The sequence below is a fragment of the Lethenteron reissneri genome, chromosome 24, assembly GCF_015708825.2.
Source record: "Lethenteron reissneri isolate LAM-NWPU_2019-01 chromosome 24, ASM1570882v1, whole genome shotgun sequence".
Lineage (NCBI taxonomy): Eukaryota > Metazoa > Chordata > Hyperoartia > Petromyzontiformes > Petromyzontidae > Lethenteron > Lethenteron reissneri.
In genome coordinates this window covers 16,349,083-16,370,498 of record NC_083802.1, presented here as the reverse complement: position 1 = coordinate 16,370,498, position 21,416 = coordinate 16,349,083, and the positions used below count along the sequence as shown (strand labels likewise).

The 21,416-nt window shown below is 53.2% G+C and overlaps 1 protein-coding gene across 3 annotated transcripts in view; it reads right to left on the bottom strand.

Annotated features, from left to right (window-relative positions):
* LOC133346678 (ras-specific guanine nucleotide-releasing factor 2-like) overlaps positions 1–7,556 on the bottom strand; it is a 40,525-nt gene extending 32,969 nt beyond the window's left edge. Inside the window, exon 1 of one of the 3 annotated variants that reach the window (XM_061558466.1) lies at positions 6,482–7,556. In XM_061558466.1, coding sequence (XP_061414450.1) covers positions 6,482–6,898 — 417 coding nt within the window. In that variant the 5' untranslated portion in view covers positions 6,899–7,556. The remainder of the gene's footprint in view (positions 1–6,481) is intronic. The other 2 variants (XM_061558463.1, XM_061558465.1) reach the window with 2 other exon arrangements.
* Between the last annotated feature and the right edge of the window lie 13,860 nt (positions 7,557–21,416).

The following is a 21,416-nucleotide window of genomic DNA, read 5'->3' as shown; positions in this document are numbered from 1 at the left end:
GTGGGGGTGAGCCTGGATCTATCATGCTTTGGATGAACGACCGCCATGCAATCTGGAAGCCATGCTGCTGGAGCAACGTTGTCAGCCAAGTGACCAGAGTGCAGCAAATATACATCGTTGTGCTGTACTACTATGCTCCCCACGTCTATGCGCCCGCCTTCACCAAGCCCGCACTTGACCAGCAGTGGTGAAGTATGGTTGTTGAAGAACCCATGACCGGCACGGCGTGGGGCGGCGGGGGGCGGGAGAAGGCCCCCTCGTCCAAGCAATGGGGCATTTCTTTTTTTTGGCGAAATGGCAGCTTGCACGTTAGAGCTGCCGCGGGTTTCTCCGTGGCCTCCGTAGCCCCCCGCGCCTCCATCGATCTCGCGCGGGACTCGGGTAACGCAGTCTCGGAGGGTCCTAATAAATAAATAACCCGTGACATGTGTCTTCATACAGCCCCCCCCCCTCCCACAGAAGCCCCCCAACCCATATTCGCAGTCTATAGCGGGCGGGGGGGGCACGCGTCACAATCCTGCGGCATTACACGGCGTGCGAATGGGTTGTGTGGTGGGTCTAGGTGAGTGTAGGTGTGCGCGCGTGTGTGGGGTGTGTGTGGGGTGTGTGTGTGTGGTGTGGCGGGAGCGGTGGTGTGGTGGTTAGCGCGCTCCACTACTAAACCGGCTTCCCGAGTTCGATTCCCGCTCATGGCCAACACCAGTGGCGAATATTTGAACCGGTCCTGGGGCTCTCCTAGGTCGACTCGGCCTCAAATGAGTACCTGGTGCGTATGTGTAAACATCGCCACTGGAGAGACAAAAGCGGTCGGGCGTGGTGCTAGCCACCCACGCTCTCGTGTGCCGTGCCGGCCTTCATATGTGCTCGTTAACGGCACTTGCCACAACTATCTGTTAGACTATACGGGGTTTATTTGTCTTTGTGTGTGGGTGTGACAGACCCATCGGTGAGCTCCTAATGGCAGGCGAGGCTACGTTGGCTGGGTCATGTAACCCTCAAACCCACCCACAGTTTCCACTTGGCCGCTAATCAGACACGGCACTGGTCTAAAAAGCGATGTGCGCTGATGCGGTAGAGAAATACGTGGAGCCGAGTGGACTTGCCGATAACTGGCACCAGCGGTGTCAAGATCGGCCTCTGTGGAGGTGGCTCGTGAAGGACGCTACTCGGCAGCTTTGGAAGCAGTGAGAGAACTATGGAGCGACGGGCGGATAAAAGCCAGCAAGTCGGCACTGTGGGGGGGCACACAGGTGATGCATCTGCCAGTCATCTCAGTCAGTTCAACCCACGCTGTTCCCTGACCTGTCTGGGAGCCTTCGACACGACGCGTGGCCTCAAAAATGCACCAGCGCCGTGTTGGGCTTCGCGTGGAAGGAAACCAGCGTTGCCGAAGAAATCCACCGCAGCTCCTCCGCACAGACAGACTCAATAATCCATTGCTGTGCCAGCTCAAGCCTACGACGCGTCGTATTTACGGTCTTCCATTCAAAAATAATAAACCTGCAAGCCAAACCCTTCTCGATTTCTGATATATCTCCAGCCACGGCGATTCGATTAACTTTGGAGAAACGTAGCGGCCTCAAGCGGCCGCATCGATCGATAATTATTAGATCCACACGCGCGTCGCGAGCCTTAATCGACGCCGATCGATTACGAATAGACGCATCCGTGACATCTCCGCTAGCGGCGAACACGTGTTCACCGGGGAAAGCCCCCTCTTCTTATTACGCCCTGCTACCCACACACACGCGCGCTCTGATCTTTAAACGTCACAGCCACCCGAGTCAAAAAAGAGGCGGGGGGCGTTCGTGTGGGAGGTGGAGTGTGGAGGAGAGAGAGGGAGCGGGGGTGATGGGAGAGGGGGGGTTACATACGAGGTTAGTCTGGTAGTAGGGGGTGGTGGTTAGGCAGGCAGGCAGTCATCAATCCCGACTATTAATTATCCACCATGGGTGACTTGAGAATATTGGGGGGGGGGTGGTGGTGGTGGTGGATATGGAGTGGGCGGGGGGAGGGGTGCGTAGCGGAGCTGTTGGGAATAAATAGCATCGCGTCAATTCTGCTTGAACGATTAGCGCGGCGCGCACAGAGGGAACAGACGAACATCTCCGACGTTTCGTGTCCCCCCGGGCGAGCAGTGGGCGAGTCCCTACGGCCCCGCGGGCTGTAGCCGGCCTTTGCAACTTTCGTTCCGTGCGGGCCCTGCGGGCCCACACGGAACGCCTTGGCACTTCCACCGCTTCGAAACGACCCGCAGACGATCATGAATCCCGTCGCTGGAAACGTTCAAGGAATATGTTGGACCTGGCAAACCCCACTCTCTCTCTCTCTCTCTGCTAATTGTAAATCGCTCAGTCTCGTCTGTGGTGGCGCTAAGTTCGACACCTGCTCGCGGTCACCAACGCCAGTGACGATTATCTGAACCGGTTCTGGGCCTCCCCTAGGTCGACTCAGGCTCCAATGAGTCCCCTAGTGCGGTGTGTAAACACTTCGCCACTTGGGACACAAAGGCGGCCGGGCGTGGTGATGGCCACCCAACCTCACCGTCCGTCGCGTGCCGGCCTTTTTCGGTGCTGCTCGATAACAGCACTTGTCCCAAAAGTCTGATAAGGCTGTACGGGGGATCTTTGTCTTTTCTGTGTTTACCAAAGCATAAGGGGCCCCACGTCCCTTTGCTACTGGATGAACGTGAGAGTTGGAAAGAGGGGGGGGGGGGTGTGTGGGGGCACGTGGCGAGCCACGCTCAGCGGCACGAAGCACGTTGCTAAATTAAGAAGTACCGTGGGCGATGGCGCTGGGGGAAGACCACGGGCAAGATGGCGCAAAAAAAAACCCCACACACACGAACAAGGAGGAAACGAGGTCGCACGTGGGTGACAGGCAACCCAATCTGTGGCGTTCCCTCCGCGTGCAGACATCCCCCAAGCCCTCTCTCCCTCCCTCTCTCGGCGTGCAACAATTCTCCCACCACTCGCCATTGCATTGCACGTGGTCGCGATCTCGATTGGAGTCTTTTCGCTTCGCTCTCCGCCGTCGTGGCTCCGTCTCGTTCGAATTGGCTCGCGTGTTTTGACTCGCGCGCACCGCCAGTTTAACACGGAGGGCTCTTTTTTTGTTTGTTTTTGCAACCAATATGGCCCATTATAATGAGATGTCGACACTGTATTTCTAAATCAGCTCGAGCCTTCCGTGAATTTTATCTTAAAATAATTTTAAAATAAATCACGTGACTTGTGTCTGGCCACCCCCACTATAAACCCTCCCCATCCCCTCTCTCCGCCCCCTGTTAAAACAGACGCTGCGCCATGCAGCTCATACCTTCATTCTCCCTCTCGTCTCTCCCCTCTCATCATCCTCCTCCTCCTCTCCCTGCACCACCGCCGCTTATCATCCTCCTCCTCCTCCAGGCTCCCTCGCTGCTCATCCCGAGCTGTGCTCTTCCCTCCTCTTTGTCCGTCTCGGGAACTTCCGTCCCGGCATTCCTCCTTCCCCTCTTCCCTTCCTGTCTCTGCTTCCGTTCGTGTTTTCATTGACTCTACTCCCCTTTCTCGTGGTGCGTCAGGGGTAACATCTTTACTATGTAAAACATTATCCTTTAATTTTACCATGTAAGAAGGCCCACGCAGAGCGACATAGCTCCTTTTCAGAAGCGACCTGGTCACAGATTATAGCTCAACGAAGTGGCGGCTTATGACGTGGACGTTTTTCACGGCGAAATACTCCAAAAGCGTGCTTCTAAATGTGGAGGCGACGACCGGAGGAAGAGCCAGATTAAAATCCAGGCTACCACGGGGGAGAACATGCAAACTCCTAATAAGCAGCAGGTGTCAGCGTTGGGATCGAACCCACGACCTCCTGCATACCAGGCGAGGGAGTTCACACCTCGACACCACGGCGCCCCTCAAAAAGGTCTTAGAGTAGAAGGTCTTATCGTCAGCAAAACAGCCGTGAGACTAAACTACAGGAGATAATTATACAAGTCAACAAAGACTGCTGCAAAATGAGCAAAACAAACGTCCTCACAACAGGTTCCCCAAACAACAACAACAATAACTGGAGGAACACAGCTGGGGGGGGGGGGGAGAGAACACAAAAGGACATGCATATCTCGGCTAATTATTGAATTACAATTAAGCAGCGATATCCACGGCAGGTGGCGCGCGTTTAGCAATCATCAGGCGCGTGCAGCGAATAACGGCTTAATTCGTATTTGAACCGAGTCCGAGTACGTTATCCTGGCGTACGTGGACTAACGACGAGTTTCTTTACGTCCTTTGGTTAACCAGGAGAGAGAGAAAGACTTCATGATCTTCATTTAGACTGGAGGAATCCGATGAGCTATGAAGTTTGATGCAGCTACGTAAAATGACGACGGCAAAGCCCATCGCAGTGCGGATGTGACTATGCTGTGCTGATGAGTCCTACTGGACATGGAACCGATCCACCGTCGTCTATTCAATGCATCACTCAGCCGGAGTTACATTTGCTCCGATGCATGTTGATGTTGATCTAAGACAATAATGACGAGAATGCATTTGTTAAGGAAATGCTCGTAATTTGTTTGGCATAATGCACAAATGGCTGTTTTTTTTAAACACGTTTCTCTTGTTTGAAAGCTACGTTGACACGGTCATCATTATCGGCAGCAACAGCAGCGCCGCCATGATCAATCCACTGCTGGATGAAGACCTCCCCAAGCGCCACTTCTCACGATGCTTGCGGTATGATACTTTATCTCGCACCTACACACGAATAATATTATTATTATTTTCCAAGACGTCACGGGTGGGTTTTTGTTTTGTTGTAAACAGCCGCTGTGGTTTAGTTAACCAATAAAATTCTTTGTGGCTGTGGAATTTCCTAGAAAACCGCACCCAGTGGCGAGCACGCTGACCACAGCAGAGGTGATGATGCTGATGGTGATGTCGCTGATGGTGGTGATGGTGGTGGTGGTAGTGGTGATCGTGGTGATGTCGATGATGATGGTGGTGATGCTGCTGCTGATGGCGGTGATGTTGATGATGGTGATGATGCTGCTGCTGATGGTGGTGGTAGTGGTGATGGTGGTGGTGGTAGTGGTGAGCGTGGTGATGTCGATGATGATGGTGGTGATGCTGCTGATGGTGGTGATGTTGATGATGGTGGTGGTAGTAGTGGTGATCGTGCTAATCGGAGCTGTAGTATTACACAGCATGCTCATCATCACTGATCAGCAGCGGCAGCGATGATCAATCCAATAATGCATCGATGACGGCCTCCCTCCCTTCGCCTTCGCCGACTCTCACGGTCCTGCCACGTGATTATAATCCACTGAGCACCTGCATACAAGCTGATTCCATCGCTCCATCTCCACGCCGGGCTACGTCCTCTCTGGCTGCCACTCAGTTGCAGACCCATAACCATTATATATATTTATTTAATTTTGGGCTTCTTCCCCCCCCCCCTCGGATGCGTGGCGAGGCTCTGTGCGAGGTTTCTTCGGCTTCCTCCGAGATGAAGAACAAATACAATAATTGGCCAAAACATCTTAATGCAGGACCCTCTTTAAAATAAACAAATGCATTAATTTCACACTCTCGAGACTCGGTGAGGCATTTTCTGGTTGAAAGTAAAATGAAAAACACCGCTGGCATCGCGAACATTTCCCGATGCAGACCGTGAGCTCAGTATGAGGTTGCAATGCTTTGCATATACTACAGATGGGCCCCAAGGTGACCAGGAGATGGCGCTACAGCGAGCGGGATTCGTGAATCCGTCTGTGCGGATCTTTGAGTGCTCTCCTCTCGTATGCGTGTTGGCGCTTTCTCCGGATTCGTACCGAGCAGGATGCAAACGACTTCTTCATATGCAGCGTTATGCTGTGTCTGCTGATGATGATAATGCTGTTGTTGCTGATGATGCTATTGTTGCTGCTTCTGCTAATGATGCTGATCAAGCTGCTACCGATAATGCCACCACTGGCTGGTGATTATTTTGCTTCAGCTGATAATGCTGTTTCTGTTGTTGCTGCAGTTGATCTTACTGCTGCTACGGATGATAATAACGGTGCTGTTGACAATGCTGCTCTGATTATGTTTTTGCTGCTGATGGTGGTGAACAATGATGATGATGGTACTGCTGATAACAATGACGCTGTTGACGCAACTGCTGCCGATGATGATGATGAAGAATATACGTAATTATAATAGTCGTGGGTCTTGCTGCTGCCAATGAGGATGATGAGGATGTCGCTGCTTCTGCTGTTGCGTCTGATGATAGCGACGCTAATGCTGATACTACTGCTGCTGCTGTTGCCGCTGATGATAATGAACACAGTTCGGATCAATCACCACCGTTCTGCTGCTACTCCCACGACTTCTGCTGCTGATGATGATTACGACGATATTACGCACACATCAACAAACTCTCTCTCTCTATCACACACACGCAATTAATCTAAAACACGCACACACACACAAGCTCGACGTTCCAAGGCTCGCACCTGACCGTCTTCCTCCTCCTGCTCCTCCTCGTGGCCCGAGCGGTGAGGCCGCTCGCACGCGGAGTCCTCCAGGAGGAAGACGGAGTGAGGCCGCGCGCTACCCTCGCTCTCGAAGCAGAAGAGCAGATTCTGGTGGAGCGCGCACCACGCCGCTCGCCACGGCCATGGGTCCTGCTGCTGCGGGCACGTCCCGTCGGGTGCTCCCAAGGGCCCGTCTGGCCCACCCGGCCCACCGGGCCCGCCGGTCGAGACCCCGGGCAGTCCGGGCAGTGCGGGCAGTGCGGGTAACGCGGGCAGCGCGGGTCCGACGCCGGCGGCGAGGCGGACGCGGAGGTAGCCGCGGCGCGAGCCTTCGACGCGCGCCACCCGTGCCACGTGCATGATGTGCTCGTCATTGTAATGCAATAGCTTCTGCATGCCCGCCGATGATGATGATGAGGATGTTAGATGATTATGATGATGATGCTGGTGGTGATGAATTTATAGCTGCTGCTTATGGTGATGGAGCATGTGTTTAAAAAAAAACAATGATCGTGGCGATGGTGGTGCTGCTGCAGATTTAGATGATGTTGACTTAGGTGATGCTGCTGCTGATTGTGATGCCGGTGTTGCTTATGGTAAAAGTGTGTGTTGATAATAACGATGATATCGTTTGTAGTGTTGCTGCAGCTGTTAATGCTGATGTTGATTATGATGCTGCTGCTGATGATGATGGTGAAGATGATGGTGAAGATGATAGAGCCGTTGATAAACAATATCTAAAATGATGGTGACGGTGGTGCTGATGAATGTAAATAGTACGTGTAATGATAAACACTGCGCGTGATACACGGGGAATGTCGCAGCTTGAACGCGTGGTCGTCTCCTCTCGTGGAATCGATGAGACCGATGTTTTCCGGGCGTTCGTTAGGAGCGCGTCGCTTTCATTGGAGCTGATCGACGACGCTGGAGAGACGGGAGAGTGAGAGAGAGAGATATCGAGAGAGAGCGAGAGAGAAAGCAAGAGAGCGAGCATTGGAGAGAGAGAGAGACGCACGCAGATGGATATATACCGCACAGGGAAGACGGAGAGAAACTGAGACAAGAGGCTGAGCCCAGTACAGACACGGGGGGGGGGGGGGGGGCGGGGGGGGGCGGTGGGGGGCACTGAGACACAGACACACGGATAGACAAGGAGACGGACGGAGAGAGATTGAGACACGGAGAGCTCTCTTCTCGCCAGGTGCGGTGCGAGACGCGATCCGTGAACCCACCTTTACCCCCCCCCACTCCCCCCGCCGCCGCACCCCACCAATCCCTGGCGCCCCCCACTATCAATGCTTAGCGATGTGCGTCAAATCCAGCGTCTCCGCCTCCGCCGCCATGCGCACAGCAGCTCTGTGCGCTGCTGCGGTGCCCATAGTCAGCTCGGAGCGCTGCTGATGATGATGCTGATGATGATGCTGATGATGATGCTGCTGCTGATGATGATTATTGCTGCTGATGATGCTGCTTGCTGATGCTGCTGCTTGCTGCTGATGATGCTGCTTGCTGATGCTGCTTGCTGATGCTGCTTGCTGCTGCTGCTGATGATGATTGCTGCTGATGATGCTGCTGATGATGCTGCTGATGATGCTGCTTGCTGATGCTGCTGATGATGCTGCTGATGATGCTGCTGCTTGCTGATGATGCTGATGATGCTTGCTGATGCTGCTGCTGCTGATGCTGCTGCTGCTGATGATGATGATGATTGCTGCTGCTGCCGCTGCTGCTGCTGATGATGATGATTGCTGCCGATGATGCTTGCTGATGATCCTGCTGATGATGCTGCTGATGCTGCTGCTGCTGCTTTAATCGAGATGAATCGGCGAGGATTCGTTGCGCACCGGCGCCAGCTGCACGAGAGCTCCTTGCGTATCGATGTGTTCAGCTAAAGGAGGAGGGGGGGGGGGTGCAGGAGAGAGAGGGAGGGAGGCAGGGAGGGAGGGAGGGAGAATGTGCGGGCGTGTAGGGGGTGGGGGAGAAGGGAGCGGTAGTGTAATGGTGAGCGCGCTGCGCTACGAACCTGGGCAGGGAGGGGATGGGAAACCGATCTTTGGAAAATCCCTACTCTCCTTCTCTCCTTCGTTCATTCGTCCATTCGTTCCCTCGAGCCTCGTCGCTCACTCATGCACGTTCCTAAATCATTCACAACATTCCTCACGCCCACCCCTCCCTCACCAACAGCACCAATCCCTCACTCCCCACCTCTCGTTCCACAGCTCACCACCTCCCTCGCTCCATCACTCACCAGCTTCGCCTCTCACCACCTCCCTCACCACCTCCTTCGCCCCCCCCCCCCCCCATCGCTCACCTCCTCCCTCATCACCACCTGTTACTGGTAGGAACCAACTGGTTCCACCAGCCCACAGGGGATTATTGTGTCCGTTCGTCCGTCGTGAATCCAAAAATGGGAGGGGTCGGGCTGGGTGGAGAGGGGAAGGTGGGGAGGGGCTCGGTGGGGGGTGGGAGGGGTGGGGCTGGGTGGGGAGGGGGGCTCGGTGGGGAGGGTGGGGCTGGGTGGGGGGTGGGAGTGGTGGGGCTGGGTGGGGAGGGGCTGGTTACCCCGTGGTGCCCTTATAAAACTCAACGTTTAACCTACTAACGCCGGCTTGTGCCCGCCCTCACAGTCGGCCATTTTTGCGGAATACACCACGCCGCCGTTGACCCTGGCCATTGACCGAGCAACCCAACGTTCCTACCAGCTCCCTCCGCAGGAATGTGTTATCCCATCGCGCCAAACTTCCGTCACCCCGAACCCACACCACATCACCGCCATCCCTCTACACCTTTTCTCACCACCTCCCCTCACCCGCAACTCCGCACTTCCAAATAGCACGGTTGGCTACGTACGGCGCGAAAGAAGTTCAACATACAGAAATATCCCCATCGCTCACCACCTCCCTCACCTCATCCCTCACTAAACCACCAAATATAATTCACACAGCGATTACAACTTTGCGTGTGCGTGGTTATTCATCAATGTCAGTCAAGAGATCCTTAACTTCATCACAATATATCATCATCATCATCACCAATAGTTAATTTTGGTTGAGCCACGTGACCCTGTTATGCCAATGACAGGATTTTTTACATGAAGCTACCACATGGCCTAACCTAAAAAAACAACAACTCCGGATCAGTTCTCATCATCACCATCACTAGATATAATAGATATACGATATCATAATTATTGTACGTCACTCAAAATCATCAACACCAACATCATCATCACCGTCGTGGGCGTCATTTTACAGGGCTATCTCTCTGCCTGTTCTCGCGTGAGGCGACTGGGCCACGCGTATAGATAACCAGAATTAAGTCGGCGATGAAATCAGTCGCGTCCTTCACTCATTCAAAGCACGTGTTTATTCATTCCCCATCACTGCTGCCACAATTCCCCGAACGAAAAGCACTGTCGACTGTACCTTCATCCCGAGATAGCTGACAGTCATCGTCGAGCTCCCGGGTCAATACAAAATAACTCGCCGCGTTTGTGTGATTTGGTGCTGCAGTTAAGAAGGAAGCAACGCCATTGACAGCGACCGTCTCTCGACTCGATCCCAGATGTCCTACGGGCGCCATGCAGCACGTGCCACGCGCTTCCACAACGGCATGTCGCGTCACTGGTGTCACGTGATGCGGGTCACAAAGTTGCCATGGTTTCCAGGTGACACCCGCGCGCCGTGCCACGTGTCGTCACGTCTCTCGGCTGTGGGGGGGGGGGGGGGCGAGATCTCCCCCCCCCCCCCGAGGTCTTCCCCCCCCCAACCACCAAGAAATGCTATGTTAACGCTATTCACCAGATACAATAGATTGCCTTTTTGATGTAAGGCTCTATTCAATTGTACATGCCCGATATTAATGGAAGGATATATTTTAAAAGCTTGACATTTCGGGACCCCCCCCCCCCCAGCCTCCCTGCCCCCACCGCCGCCTCTCTTGCACTCCCTTGGGAAGTGTCCAAACCAGTGGTTCTTCAAAACCAGTGGTTCTTCAAAACCAGTGGTTCTTCTAAACCAGTGGTTCTTATAAACCAGTGGTTCTTCTTTGCCTGGGGAGCACGCATCCCCTGGGCGTGGGAGATGCCATTTCTGGTGGTGCGAGACATGGGCAATTTTTTTTTTACTGGTAGGAATCTCCTGGTTACACCAGCCCACAGGGGATTATTGTGTCCGTCGTGCAGGGAGGGGCTGGGTGGGGAGGGAGGGGCTGGGTGGGGAGGGGAGGGTGGGGAGGGGATAGGTGGGGAGGGTAGGGCTGGGTGGGGAGGGGAGAGGAGGGTGGGGAGGGTGGGGAGGGGCTGGGTGGAAAGGGTGGGGAGGGTGGGGCTGGGTGGGGGGTGGGAAGGGTGGGGCTGGGTGGGGAGGGGCTGGTCACCCGGTGGTGCCCTTATAAAACTCAACGTTTTACCTACTCACGCCGGCTTGTGCCCGCCCTCACAGTCGGGCATATTTGCGGAATACACCACGCCGCCGTTGACCCTGGCCATTGACCGAACAACCCAACGTACCTACCAGCTCCCCCCGCAGGAATTTGTCACGTATATCATCGAAAAAAACACAAATTATGCACGGGCACGTAAGTACAACTACTTTGTTTCATCAAAGCTACGTATTTAAGAACCACTGTTGTAGATCCACGTCTGATTCGATGCATCGCCATCCTCTGATTCTCCCCCCCCCCCAACACCGTCACCATCAACCCGGGCTCGCTCGCTCGCTCACACATTCACCAATCTTACGTAACGCGCGCAAGCAACCACGTGCGCGGCCACGTGCGCGCGCGTGGACCGGCATCTCACGTGCGCCAATTACAATTCGCCATCGGCGGCATCGTCGTCATCATCAGCAGCATCAGCAGCAGCAGCAGCAGCTACGTAAACATTTCAAAATGTAAATCATCTTGCCTTGCCGTTCTCGCGGAGCGCTCCCACGTTGCCATCTCGCTGAAACCCCCCACGCGGAAACAACCCAGCAAAAAACTCCCCGACAGCTGTCATCATCCATCATCATCATCTATCCACTGCTGGATTGCTGGATGTAAGCCACCCAAAACGATCGTCGTGCGTGAGCCATGCTTGACAATAGACCATTTCAATACAATTGTCATCGAGCTATTATCTTTCCACTATTGGACAGCTCCATCCCCCAAGATCTTATGATTACCATATTCGACGTATCACTTATCTCCATCTCTCACACACACACACATCCACACATTATTCCACGCATGGGCTTCTATATACTGTTGGAGCAAGCGGTGATAGCGAGCATCTTATTAAAATCGCCCGCCTTTGTCCAGGTATGCATTTAAGGCTAAGTCGACCTAATGGAGGCAAAGGCCAAGTTCTGACATAACACACACGCACACGTAGACGCGAGTCGAGAGAGTGGTGGAGCGGTGGCACGGTGGTTAGCGTGAAACGCGATGAGACCCCAGAGTTCGATTCCTGGCCACGGACGGAGCTAACACCTGCAGTGGCGATGGATATCATAACCGGTCCAGAACCATCCGTTCCCCAATCCGCACTGACACAGCCTGGCTAAGCATGGGAGGGGGGGGGGGTGCTCCATAACCGACACATCTTGGGGAGGCTTTCATACATTTGTAGATTGAGAATGGCTGGAATTAATCTTGTTATTGTTGTAGAAATAGGCTGTCGCGATATAGAGAGTCAATGCATAAAGGCTGACCCACTTAAGAACAGCAATCGCATTTACTCGATTAAATGTGTACAGAGGGCCCATTGAATAGAGGACATTCTTTCCAATCCATCGCGTTAAGTTCAAATCACTCAAATATCTCACGAGCTGCGTTGATTCGCGCGATGCCATTGTGTTGCGCTATTGCACAAAAGCAGTGACAGAGCGAATGTGGGATGGGATGAGATGGGGAGGGGGGGGCCTTGGGGGGAGGGGGGAGGGGCGGGGGGGCAAGGGTGGGGGGGTCGCCCCAGGCGTCCCATCCCTACGAGGAGCGGTGGGTGGAGAGGGGGGGGGGCTTCGTCGAATTGTTGAAAACGAAGCCAGCAGTTGCTGCTGGTTTGGCTCTCGTTTTTGGTGGGGTGGTGCCGACGTCCGCAGCAAGCGGCTTCATCACGGTTGGGGGACGAGGGGGGGGGGCTAAAACGAAAATTAAAAACCCAGGATCTCAGCGGTGCCTCTCCGCAGTGTCTCTGGACGTCTCTGCATCCCAGCCAACCTTCACCGAACCTCACTCCTCACCAGCCGTGGTGAAGTATGGTCAAACAACCTCCCGTGAAATTTCGATTTAAAGCTTTCGTGACTGCAGGGATTCATCTTCTTGGCTCTTTCGGTAAAGTCAAGTAGAAGGGAAGTAATACAATTATAAAAATAAAACATAATAAAATATTTTATTATGTTTATTTTTATTATTATATTTTTCTTATTTTATTACTTCCCTTCTACGTGACTTTACCGAAAGAACCAAGAAGATGAACCTCCCGTGAGTGACACGTCGCGAGGAGGCTTTGTTGGCGTGACGTTCTGACCCCGTGCCCCTACTGGACATCTGTGAAAAAAGAGCTTAATAGCTCATTGGATTCCTCCAGTATTAATAAATATTCTTTCTTTTTTAATTAAATATGTATATGAATGAGTGCGCAAGGGTTCGAGGGGTGGCGCAATGGTGAGCGCCCTGCGCTACAAAATCAGGCCGACGTGAGTTCGAATCCCGGCCACGGCTGACACCAGTGGCGAGTGTGCTATCTCAATCGGTCCTGCCCTCTCGCATTTCATCCCAGCCGCCCTGACCACTGGCGTGCTAAGGTATAGCTGACACATTATGAGGCTTTTATCCAGCTGTGGAACTAACAAAAGGGCTGTGTATTAACATTAACCCCCCACACACATACACACAAAGACGCGTGCGACGCTGAACATTTGCATGGAAATGGAGCGAACGAAGATGAAAGGCAGGCGGATGAGCACGCATTTCAAATCCACCCACCCGCTCCAGCCCCGGCTCAAAGTACCCCCCCACCCCTGCCACCTTCCCCCCCACCCAGCCTCCCTCTCATGCCACGTTCCCACGGCCACTAACAAGGAAGCGGGCCTGCTCGGGCCAGAATTGGACTCGCGCAGGCCCGGTCGCAACACAAGCGTCCGTCATCAGGTGAGGACGGACGCTTGTGTTGCGACCGAAACGTCGTGTTCTTTTATTTTATTTTCTATCTACGTGACTTTACCGAAAGAACCAGAGAACCTGCTGTATATTTGGAGTTTGCGTGTCTCTCTCTCTCTCTCTCTATTTGTTTTTCCTTCGGGTTTTCCCCTCCACATGTAGAATCAACATCACGCGTTTCAAGATATTTGGCCTACTGCTATGCATTTCCACGTGATGAGCCACTTTACTTGGTTGAGCAATCATTTGTGGCAGCCAGGTCGTTTCTGAAAAAGAGCTGTAGAGCTCAGTGGGCCTTGCTTGGTAAAATAAAAAAAATAAACATGATTTTGTTTTGTTTACGTGGGCCGCGGTCCTCGTTTTCGTAAGCAAGATGCCCGATTATGATGTAAAAATTTTTTATTTTTTTATTTCCCTTCTACGTGACTTTACCGAAAGAACCAAGAAGAAGAAGATGCCCGACCTTACCCCAGTCGAGACATCTGTTGGCTTCCACGCCTTAACTTCACATTTAAACTCTTAACTTATACCAACAGTCACACTCTTTTTATCCGTCATCTATCCAGCTATCTTGACTCTGTACCACCTACCTATACGTAACCTGCGGACCTATATTCCGACTTTCGTTTAACGCACGGGATTGGCAATCTGCGGAGCGGCATGCGGCTATTGAAGGTCTCCTCGTGTTCACATTGCGGCTCATGATTATATTGAATTGTTTACCGAATTCGAAAATCAAATGTCGTTTGTTGTTATTTGGGTTGCCGATCGCCTGGTCTAACAGAGGACTCACCCAGATACCTGTAACCTGCCTTATTAACCATATAGATAATAATCACTTTCTATAAATCTAAACGCTGCCCTGCCTACCCAACTACCCCTTGGTATACAGCAACGTATCTGTGTTGCAGAGGCCGGCTTGTGCTGCTGGAACGCAGGCAGGCGTGGGAGAGGGGAGGAGGGGAATGAAATGGGCTGTGACATCGCGACTTTTAATTGAATGTCGATTCATCGATTCGACTGGCGTCCAATCGCAGAAGCGGTAAGATACGCGTTCTCCAGAGACAGGCAGGCAGTCACAGACAAGATAATAGAGAACGGGAGGAACGTGTTGACCCAGGACTTGAGCCAGGAGCAAGGGAGCCGACCGCACATGTGTCTGGAGTCTGGTGGAAGACGGATTTCCACAGCACGGGCAGTGCAGGGGAGAGGGAGCGACCTCCCACTGAGAGAAGGTTGACTGGGAAGCATGGACCGAAAGCCGCGGTTGCTGGAACGATCCCCTGGAGGAGAATTTAGTTTTTTGTGAGAGTCCGTGAGTCCGTGAGTCCGTGCGAAGGCGCAGAATTCTGTAAGGGCCGCGCTCGCCGCGGGCCAGACGTGAACTCTACCACGCAGTGGAGAGAGGGGGGTGTGGGGGGCGAGGGGTGGGGGCGAGGGGTGGGGCTGGAGGAAGGGGGCTGTGGTGGTGGTGGGGGGAGGCGCTGGGGGGAATAGGAACTCCCTGGTGAGACACGCGGCGTCGAGCGAGGAGGCCCTTGTTTACATGTAGTCGGAGCTAAATGTGATTTGTAAATACCACGCGGAGTGGCTGGTGCTGTCTGCTTTGGTGGGTGGGGAGGAGGAGGACATGGGGGGGGGGGTGATGGGGGAGCGGCAGTGTAGCGGTTAGCGCGCTGCGCTACGAACCCGGCCACCCAAGCTCGATTCCCGCTGTGCAGGCGATTATCCGAACCGGTCCTGGGCATCCCCAAAGTCGACTCGGCCTTAAATGAGAACCTGGTGCGGTGGGTAAACAGCAAACATCGGCATTGGGGACTGGGGAGAGAATGGCGGCTGTGTGTGGTTGCCGGTCACCTTCCCCCCGTCGTGGGCCGTGCCGGCCTTAATAGGTGCTCGCTAACAGCACTGGCTCCCAACAGTCTGTTAAAGGCTATCTAGCGGATCTCTGTTTGCGCACGAGTGTAAGTGTGCGTCCGTGTGTGTACACGTGCGTAGGGATTGTATGAGGAGCTCACAGATCTTTTGAAAGATCGAAGCACGGTCGCATCAGTCAGCATACTCGGGCGCGCTTCTGTTTGGCCGGATCGAGGAGGCTAATCGGGCGCGGCACAGGCGAGAGAAGAGATGGACTGATGCGGTACAGGATGATGTGGAGCTGAGTGGACTTGCCGATGACCGATACCAGCAGTGTCAAGATCGGCCTCTTTGGAGGGGTTTCGTGAAGGACGCTCCTGGGCAGTTGGAGGCAGTCGCTCACCAACAATAAGGAAGGGCGGAGGAGCTGACGCTCACAACAACGAGTGAAGCGCAGGGCGTATAAAACACAGCAAGCTGGCACAATCGGGAGCACAGGTGGTGCATCTGCCAGTCATCTCAGCCAGTCAAACCATGGCACCTGCTGGGTCTGTCCCGTGACCTGCCAACAGCGAGCCCCCCACATTGCAAGCGAAAGCCTTAAGTGCACCTAGGCTGGCGTGAGCTCTGGTGGTGTCGTCACCGCCACTTAGTGGCGAATGACGGCTGCTGCTGCTGCTGTTGTGTGTGTGCACGTGTGCGTGCCTCTCTCAGTTTCCACTGGTGACCCATCCACACCAGGACCATTCCTCCCACCCACCCATACAACATCCAACACATAGCACGGTCCCTTTATATATTTCATGTATTGTCGTTAAAAAAGAGAAATGCATATCAGGTGCAGTAACATACCCATCATCATCATCATCGTCATCCAGCTACCTACACGATGTAGGCTCACACACACACATCAATCTCCGTGTCCACCCAGACCAACCCATACTTCACCCACCCGGCTCCTTCCACCGACACATCAGCACGGCTCCTAACAGAATCAGAATATTAATTCATACCGGAGGAATCCGATGAGCTGTGAAGCTTTTTTTCACAGTCGCCCAGTGTATTGCAAATCAACCCACCATCAACTACTGAAAGACAAATCCTTAACAGACTTTTGGGGCAAGTGCCACTACCACCACCATCACCAACAACAACAACCGCCGTTTGCCACTAAGTGGAGGTCACGTCACCGCCACGCTCACGCCAGGCTAGATTCACTTTGCGGTCACTCGAAGTGTCGACAGCTCGCTGGAAAGCAGGTCACGGGACATACGACCCACATGGGCTGAATGAGATGACCGGCAGATGCACCACCTGTGCCTCCCCCCCCCCCCCCCCCCACTGTGTCAACATGCTGAGATTTATCCACCTCGCTGTTGTGAGCGTCGCTCATCTGCCCCCCCGCCCCCTCTCGCCGTGTCGTCGATGGAAGAGCGATCGCCTCCCAAATGCCCAGCAGCGTCCTTCGCGAAGGCCGATCTGGACACACACACCCACCACTACCAACAACAACTGCCCCAGATATCATCCACGCGCGATCCTCCAAATAACGTTCACTCCTCGTCACCGCAACCCTCCCAATCCCACATCCACCAGCAAACCAAATCCATCACAGCCGTTGCTGTCAACAACGTTGGCACCATTGGTACCTCATTTGCCAGTAAAAAAATATCATCGTTTTTTTTTACCCTTTAATCTGGCAACAAAACTGACACCTTTTGGCGTCATCTGGTCCAACCCATGTGAGACTAGGCTCTAAGGAAAGCTGTCTCGGATGTGGACCAATCAACTTCAATGTTATGTTTTATGTTTGCATTATGACTGCAGGTATTGTGGTCTATGCAAATATGACTCCTCGTAAAAAGGTGTCAGTTTTGTTGCCAGATAAAAGGGTAAAAAAACAATTATCAACGTTGCCACCACCACGTCCATCGCACCCACCACCGATACCACAACCGCCATCACCACCAGCAGCATTATCCAACAACCTCGCTTTCCACCTCCACCAGCCCAACCACTCCCAGTCTCTACAACCTCCGGCAAGCACACTACAATATCAACAGCAGCCCACCACCTCCACACTCACCACCACCCACCCCGCCTCGCGTTAAACGGCGAGCAAAGAATGAGGAAGTCATTTGCAGGCGATAATTAAGGTTGGCCGTGGCGATAGAGGGACGCAGGGCGGTTGGGAGGCGAGAGGGGGGAGCGGTGGCGCTGTGCTTAGCACAGCTGCGCTACGAACCGAGTTCGTTTCTCGCTCACGGACAACCCCAGCTGACAAATATCTGAACCACCCGTGGGCCTCTCATCTAGGTCCACTCAGCCTCAAATGAATACCTGGTGCGGTATCAAGAAAAATTTGCACTAGGGGAGACAGAGACGGCCGGGTGTGGTGCTGGCCACCCACACCATCGTGTGCCGTGCCGGCCTTCATAGGTGCTGCACGCTAACAGCACTTGACCCAAAAGTATTTGAAGGCTATACGGGCGATCTTTGTCTTTGGGAGGTGGGGGAGAGCTGAGGTGTAATTCGGGGTAAGGGATCTCCGAGGAGATGGAGCGATTACATCAGCTGGGTGTGCAGGTGCTGGCTGAATTGTTACATCGCTGGATCGCGAGACATGACGGTGGATTGGGGGTGGGAGGCCCTCATCCAGCAGTGGATAGAACATGGATAATGATCAATTTAACAAGTAGGCTTTCGCGACCAATATTATTCATAATATAGGTTTTTGGGTCAGATCGCGTTATTTATAAATGTGTCGTAACCCTCCACCACCCGACACGGCCAAACAGTAAAAAATGTCACGTTTTTCAAAGGACAAAATAATTCACTTCTTTAGCCCACCGGTGTGCTGAAGAGAGAATTATTTTGTCCTTTGAAAAACGTGACACATTTTTTACTGTTTGGCCGTGTCGGGTGGTGGAGGGTTACGACACATTTATTAATAACGCAATCTGACCCAAAAACCTAGATTATGAATGGATAATGATGACGAAAGTATCTTGGGGGTGGGGGGTTGTTACGATTCAGACGCCCCCCCCACACCACTTACCCCTCTCGCGATGAAATTGAGTGTTAACTAATATATTAACTAGAATACTGTTAACTAGTACACTCTTAACTAGGACACTGTTAACGAATATTCCTCACAAGGGAATGGTGGACTTTCATTATCGTTATTATATTAAAGTATATTGTATTTAAACCCCTAATATTCGTTAGCTAGTCTCACAGGATTGGACTGTGTCCACGCAGCGCCGGATTAAGCGAGTGCGGGCCTGTAGCATATGTTGTTATGAAGGGGCACAGTAAAGTAATTGTATTTTTCATTTGCTATACAGCCAGATAATACGACGAAACGCTAACCTTAAACACCCAGTCGTTCATAAAAGTTGAAGGACGGTATAGTACTATAGTAGAATCACTGAACCGGAATTGATAGCTTGAAAGCATTTAGCGCGGGGCCCTTGAAAGTGCGGGGCCCGTAGCTACTACATATGTAGCAGCTACATAGGTAGTAGCTACTACATATGTATCTACTAGTACATATGTAGCTACTACTACATATGTAGCTACTCGTGCTACGAGGATAATCCTGCACTGTGTCCCCGTAAGTCGCAGGGTCAAGGTGTGCACGAGCACGTGGGTGGGTGGGAGGGCGGCCAGCGAGACCACGTGACACCGGGTTACGGGGGGTGAGGTTCAAGGGGGGGGGGGGGGTACGGGGGAAGGGGGGAGGGAGGAGTGGGGGATTGAATGAATGACATTGGATCGGGTTGACATTTCAGTGTCCGCCGATATTTCGATTAATCGATTCGTGCTACACGATGCAAGTGTACGAATCGATTACCTTATTTCGATTGTTTTATTGCACGCGATATGAAGAGGGACGGACGTTCGTCCGAAACGTCGAGCTGTTCGATTCCCTGAAGCCTATTTACGATGTGTGCACGTGGGTATATAGGGCAATGCCGCACGACCGACGCAACGCAAGCGATGCAGACGATGCAAACGAGACGGAACAATCGAGACCAACGTTGATTCTTGATTGCAGTACTGCAGTGGGAATCCGGACCTCGAATCGTGATAAATAATAGAATCGAGGAGGTGGGTCAGCCTTGATCGTGAAACGCCGAGGATACAGAGGCGGTGTTTATACCTTTGTTGATATCGAGACGAAAAGGCCTTTAGCGAGGTGTTAACTACCTCGCCTGGTATACAGGAGGTCGTGGGTTCGATCCCGACCCTGACGCCTGCTGTATATTTGGAGTTTGCAGTGTCTATCTCTCTCATCATCACGGTGGCTAGGAGATGTTAACTGGTATACAGGAGGTCGTGGGTTCGATCCCGACCCTGACGCCTGCTGTATATTTTGAGTTTGCGTGCCTCTCTCTCTCTCTCTGTGGTCGCGTGGAGTTTTCTCCGGGTCTTCCGCTTTTTACCCCCTCCACATTTCGAATCAACATCACGCGTTTCGAGCATTTGGCTGCAATGCATTCACTTCCACGGGATCATCAGCCACCTCGTAGAGCGATCATTCGTGGCCAGGTTCCTTCTGATAAAGAGCTATATAGCTCAGTGGGGCCTTAGCTGGTCAAATAAAAATAAAAATTGGTTTAGTTTTGACTGTTTGGGGCTTTGACAGGACACGAGTTTCATGGCCGTTGGTCGAGACTAAGGACGGAGCGGCAGTCAAAGGACGGAACCAACGTCCAGGGGACGTCAGCCCATGGTGGTGCGTAGCAAAGACCACGAGAGATGGCGACAAGCTTTGGGGACGGCGTAATCCAGCAGTTGATCGATCACGGCTGCTTCCGTAGCAGCTGATGATGAAAATTCCGTTGAGTAAAAAAAAACACCTTGTTTTAAAATATTTACACAAGGCCTATCTGCCTCGAGGGAGACCTGGGAAGGTCGAATTTCTTCGGTTCGATCCCTGCTCCACTGAGAGTTCGAACCGCAAGTACTTCTCGCCACGCGTGTGATTTTTGTATCTTTCATTCGCTAACAAAAAAAATTCTTGTTGTGTCGTTCCGGAGCCGCTATTTCGAGCAAACCCACGTGGCGTCGTGGCCTTGGGCGCTGCTCAGTCCAATTACAGGCGCGCCATGTAATGCATGGAAAAAGACAAAGATCCCCCGTGTAGCCTGAGCAGACTGTTGGGGCAAGTGCTGTTCGCGAGCGCCTTTGAAGGCCGGAACGGCGCACGAGGAGGTGGGTGGCCAGTACCACAACCGGCCGCTTTTGTCTCCCCGAGCCACGATGTTTACTACAAACCGTACCAGGTACTCAGTTGAGGCTGAGTCGACCTATGGGAGGAGGCCCAGGGCCATGTTCAGATAATGGTCACTGGTGTGCGGACCCTGAGCGGGAATCGAACTCGGAGGGTCGCCGGGTTGGTAGCGCAGCGCCCTAACCACGACACTCAAGCAATGCGAGGCACACACACACACTCATGCCTCGCTCCTTCCCCTAGCTCTCCCTCCCTCTCCCCTCTCTCCTTCCCTCCCTCGCCTCTCTCCCACCCCACCCCACTCGCTCGCTCGCTCTCTCTCTCCCCCTGCTCAAACACAGCAAGAAGCTATATGCGGCACACCACGTACGCGTGCATGCGGCACACCACGTATACACCAATGCAAGTGCTACCACGCACGGTGTTACCGCTGCACACGGTCAGCGGCTCCGTTGCAGTACACGGAGTACGCGCATGCACTCCACCAGAGGTAGACGATGCACCACGGACAGCGCTGTGCATGCTTGCACAGCGCACCGGCTACGCGCAGTGCACCGCGTGCAATGCCGAACCCTGCCGCGCTGGTCAGACGCGCCTCGGGAGGCGTGGGGAGTTACCCCACCGCTCGCGACCCGCCTGCCGGCGATCGGACCGACTCCTTTGTGACGTAACTCC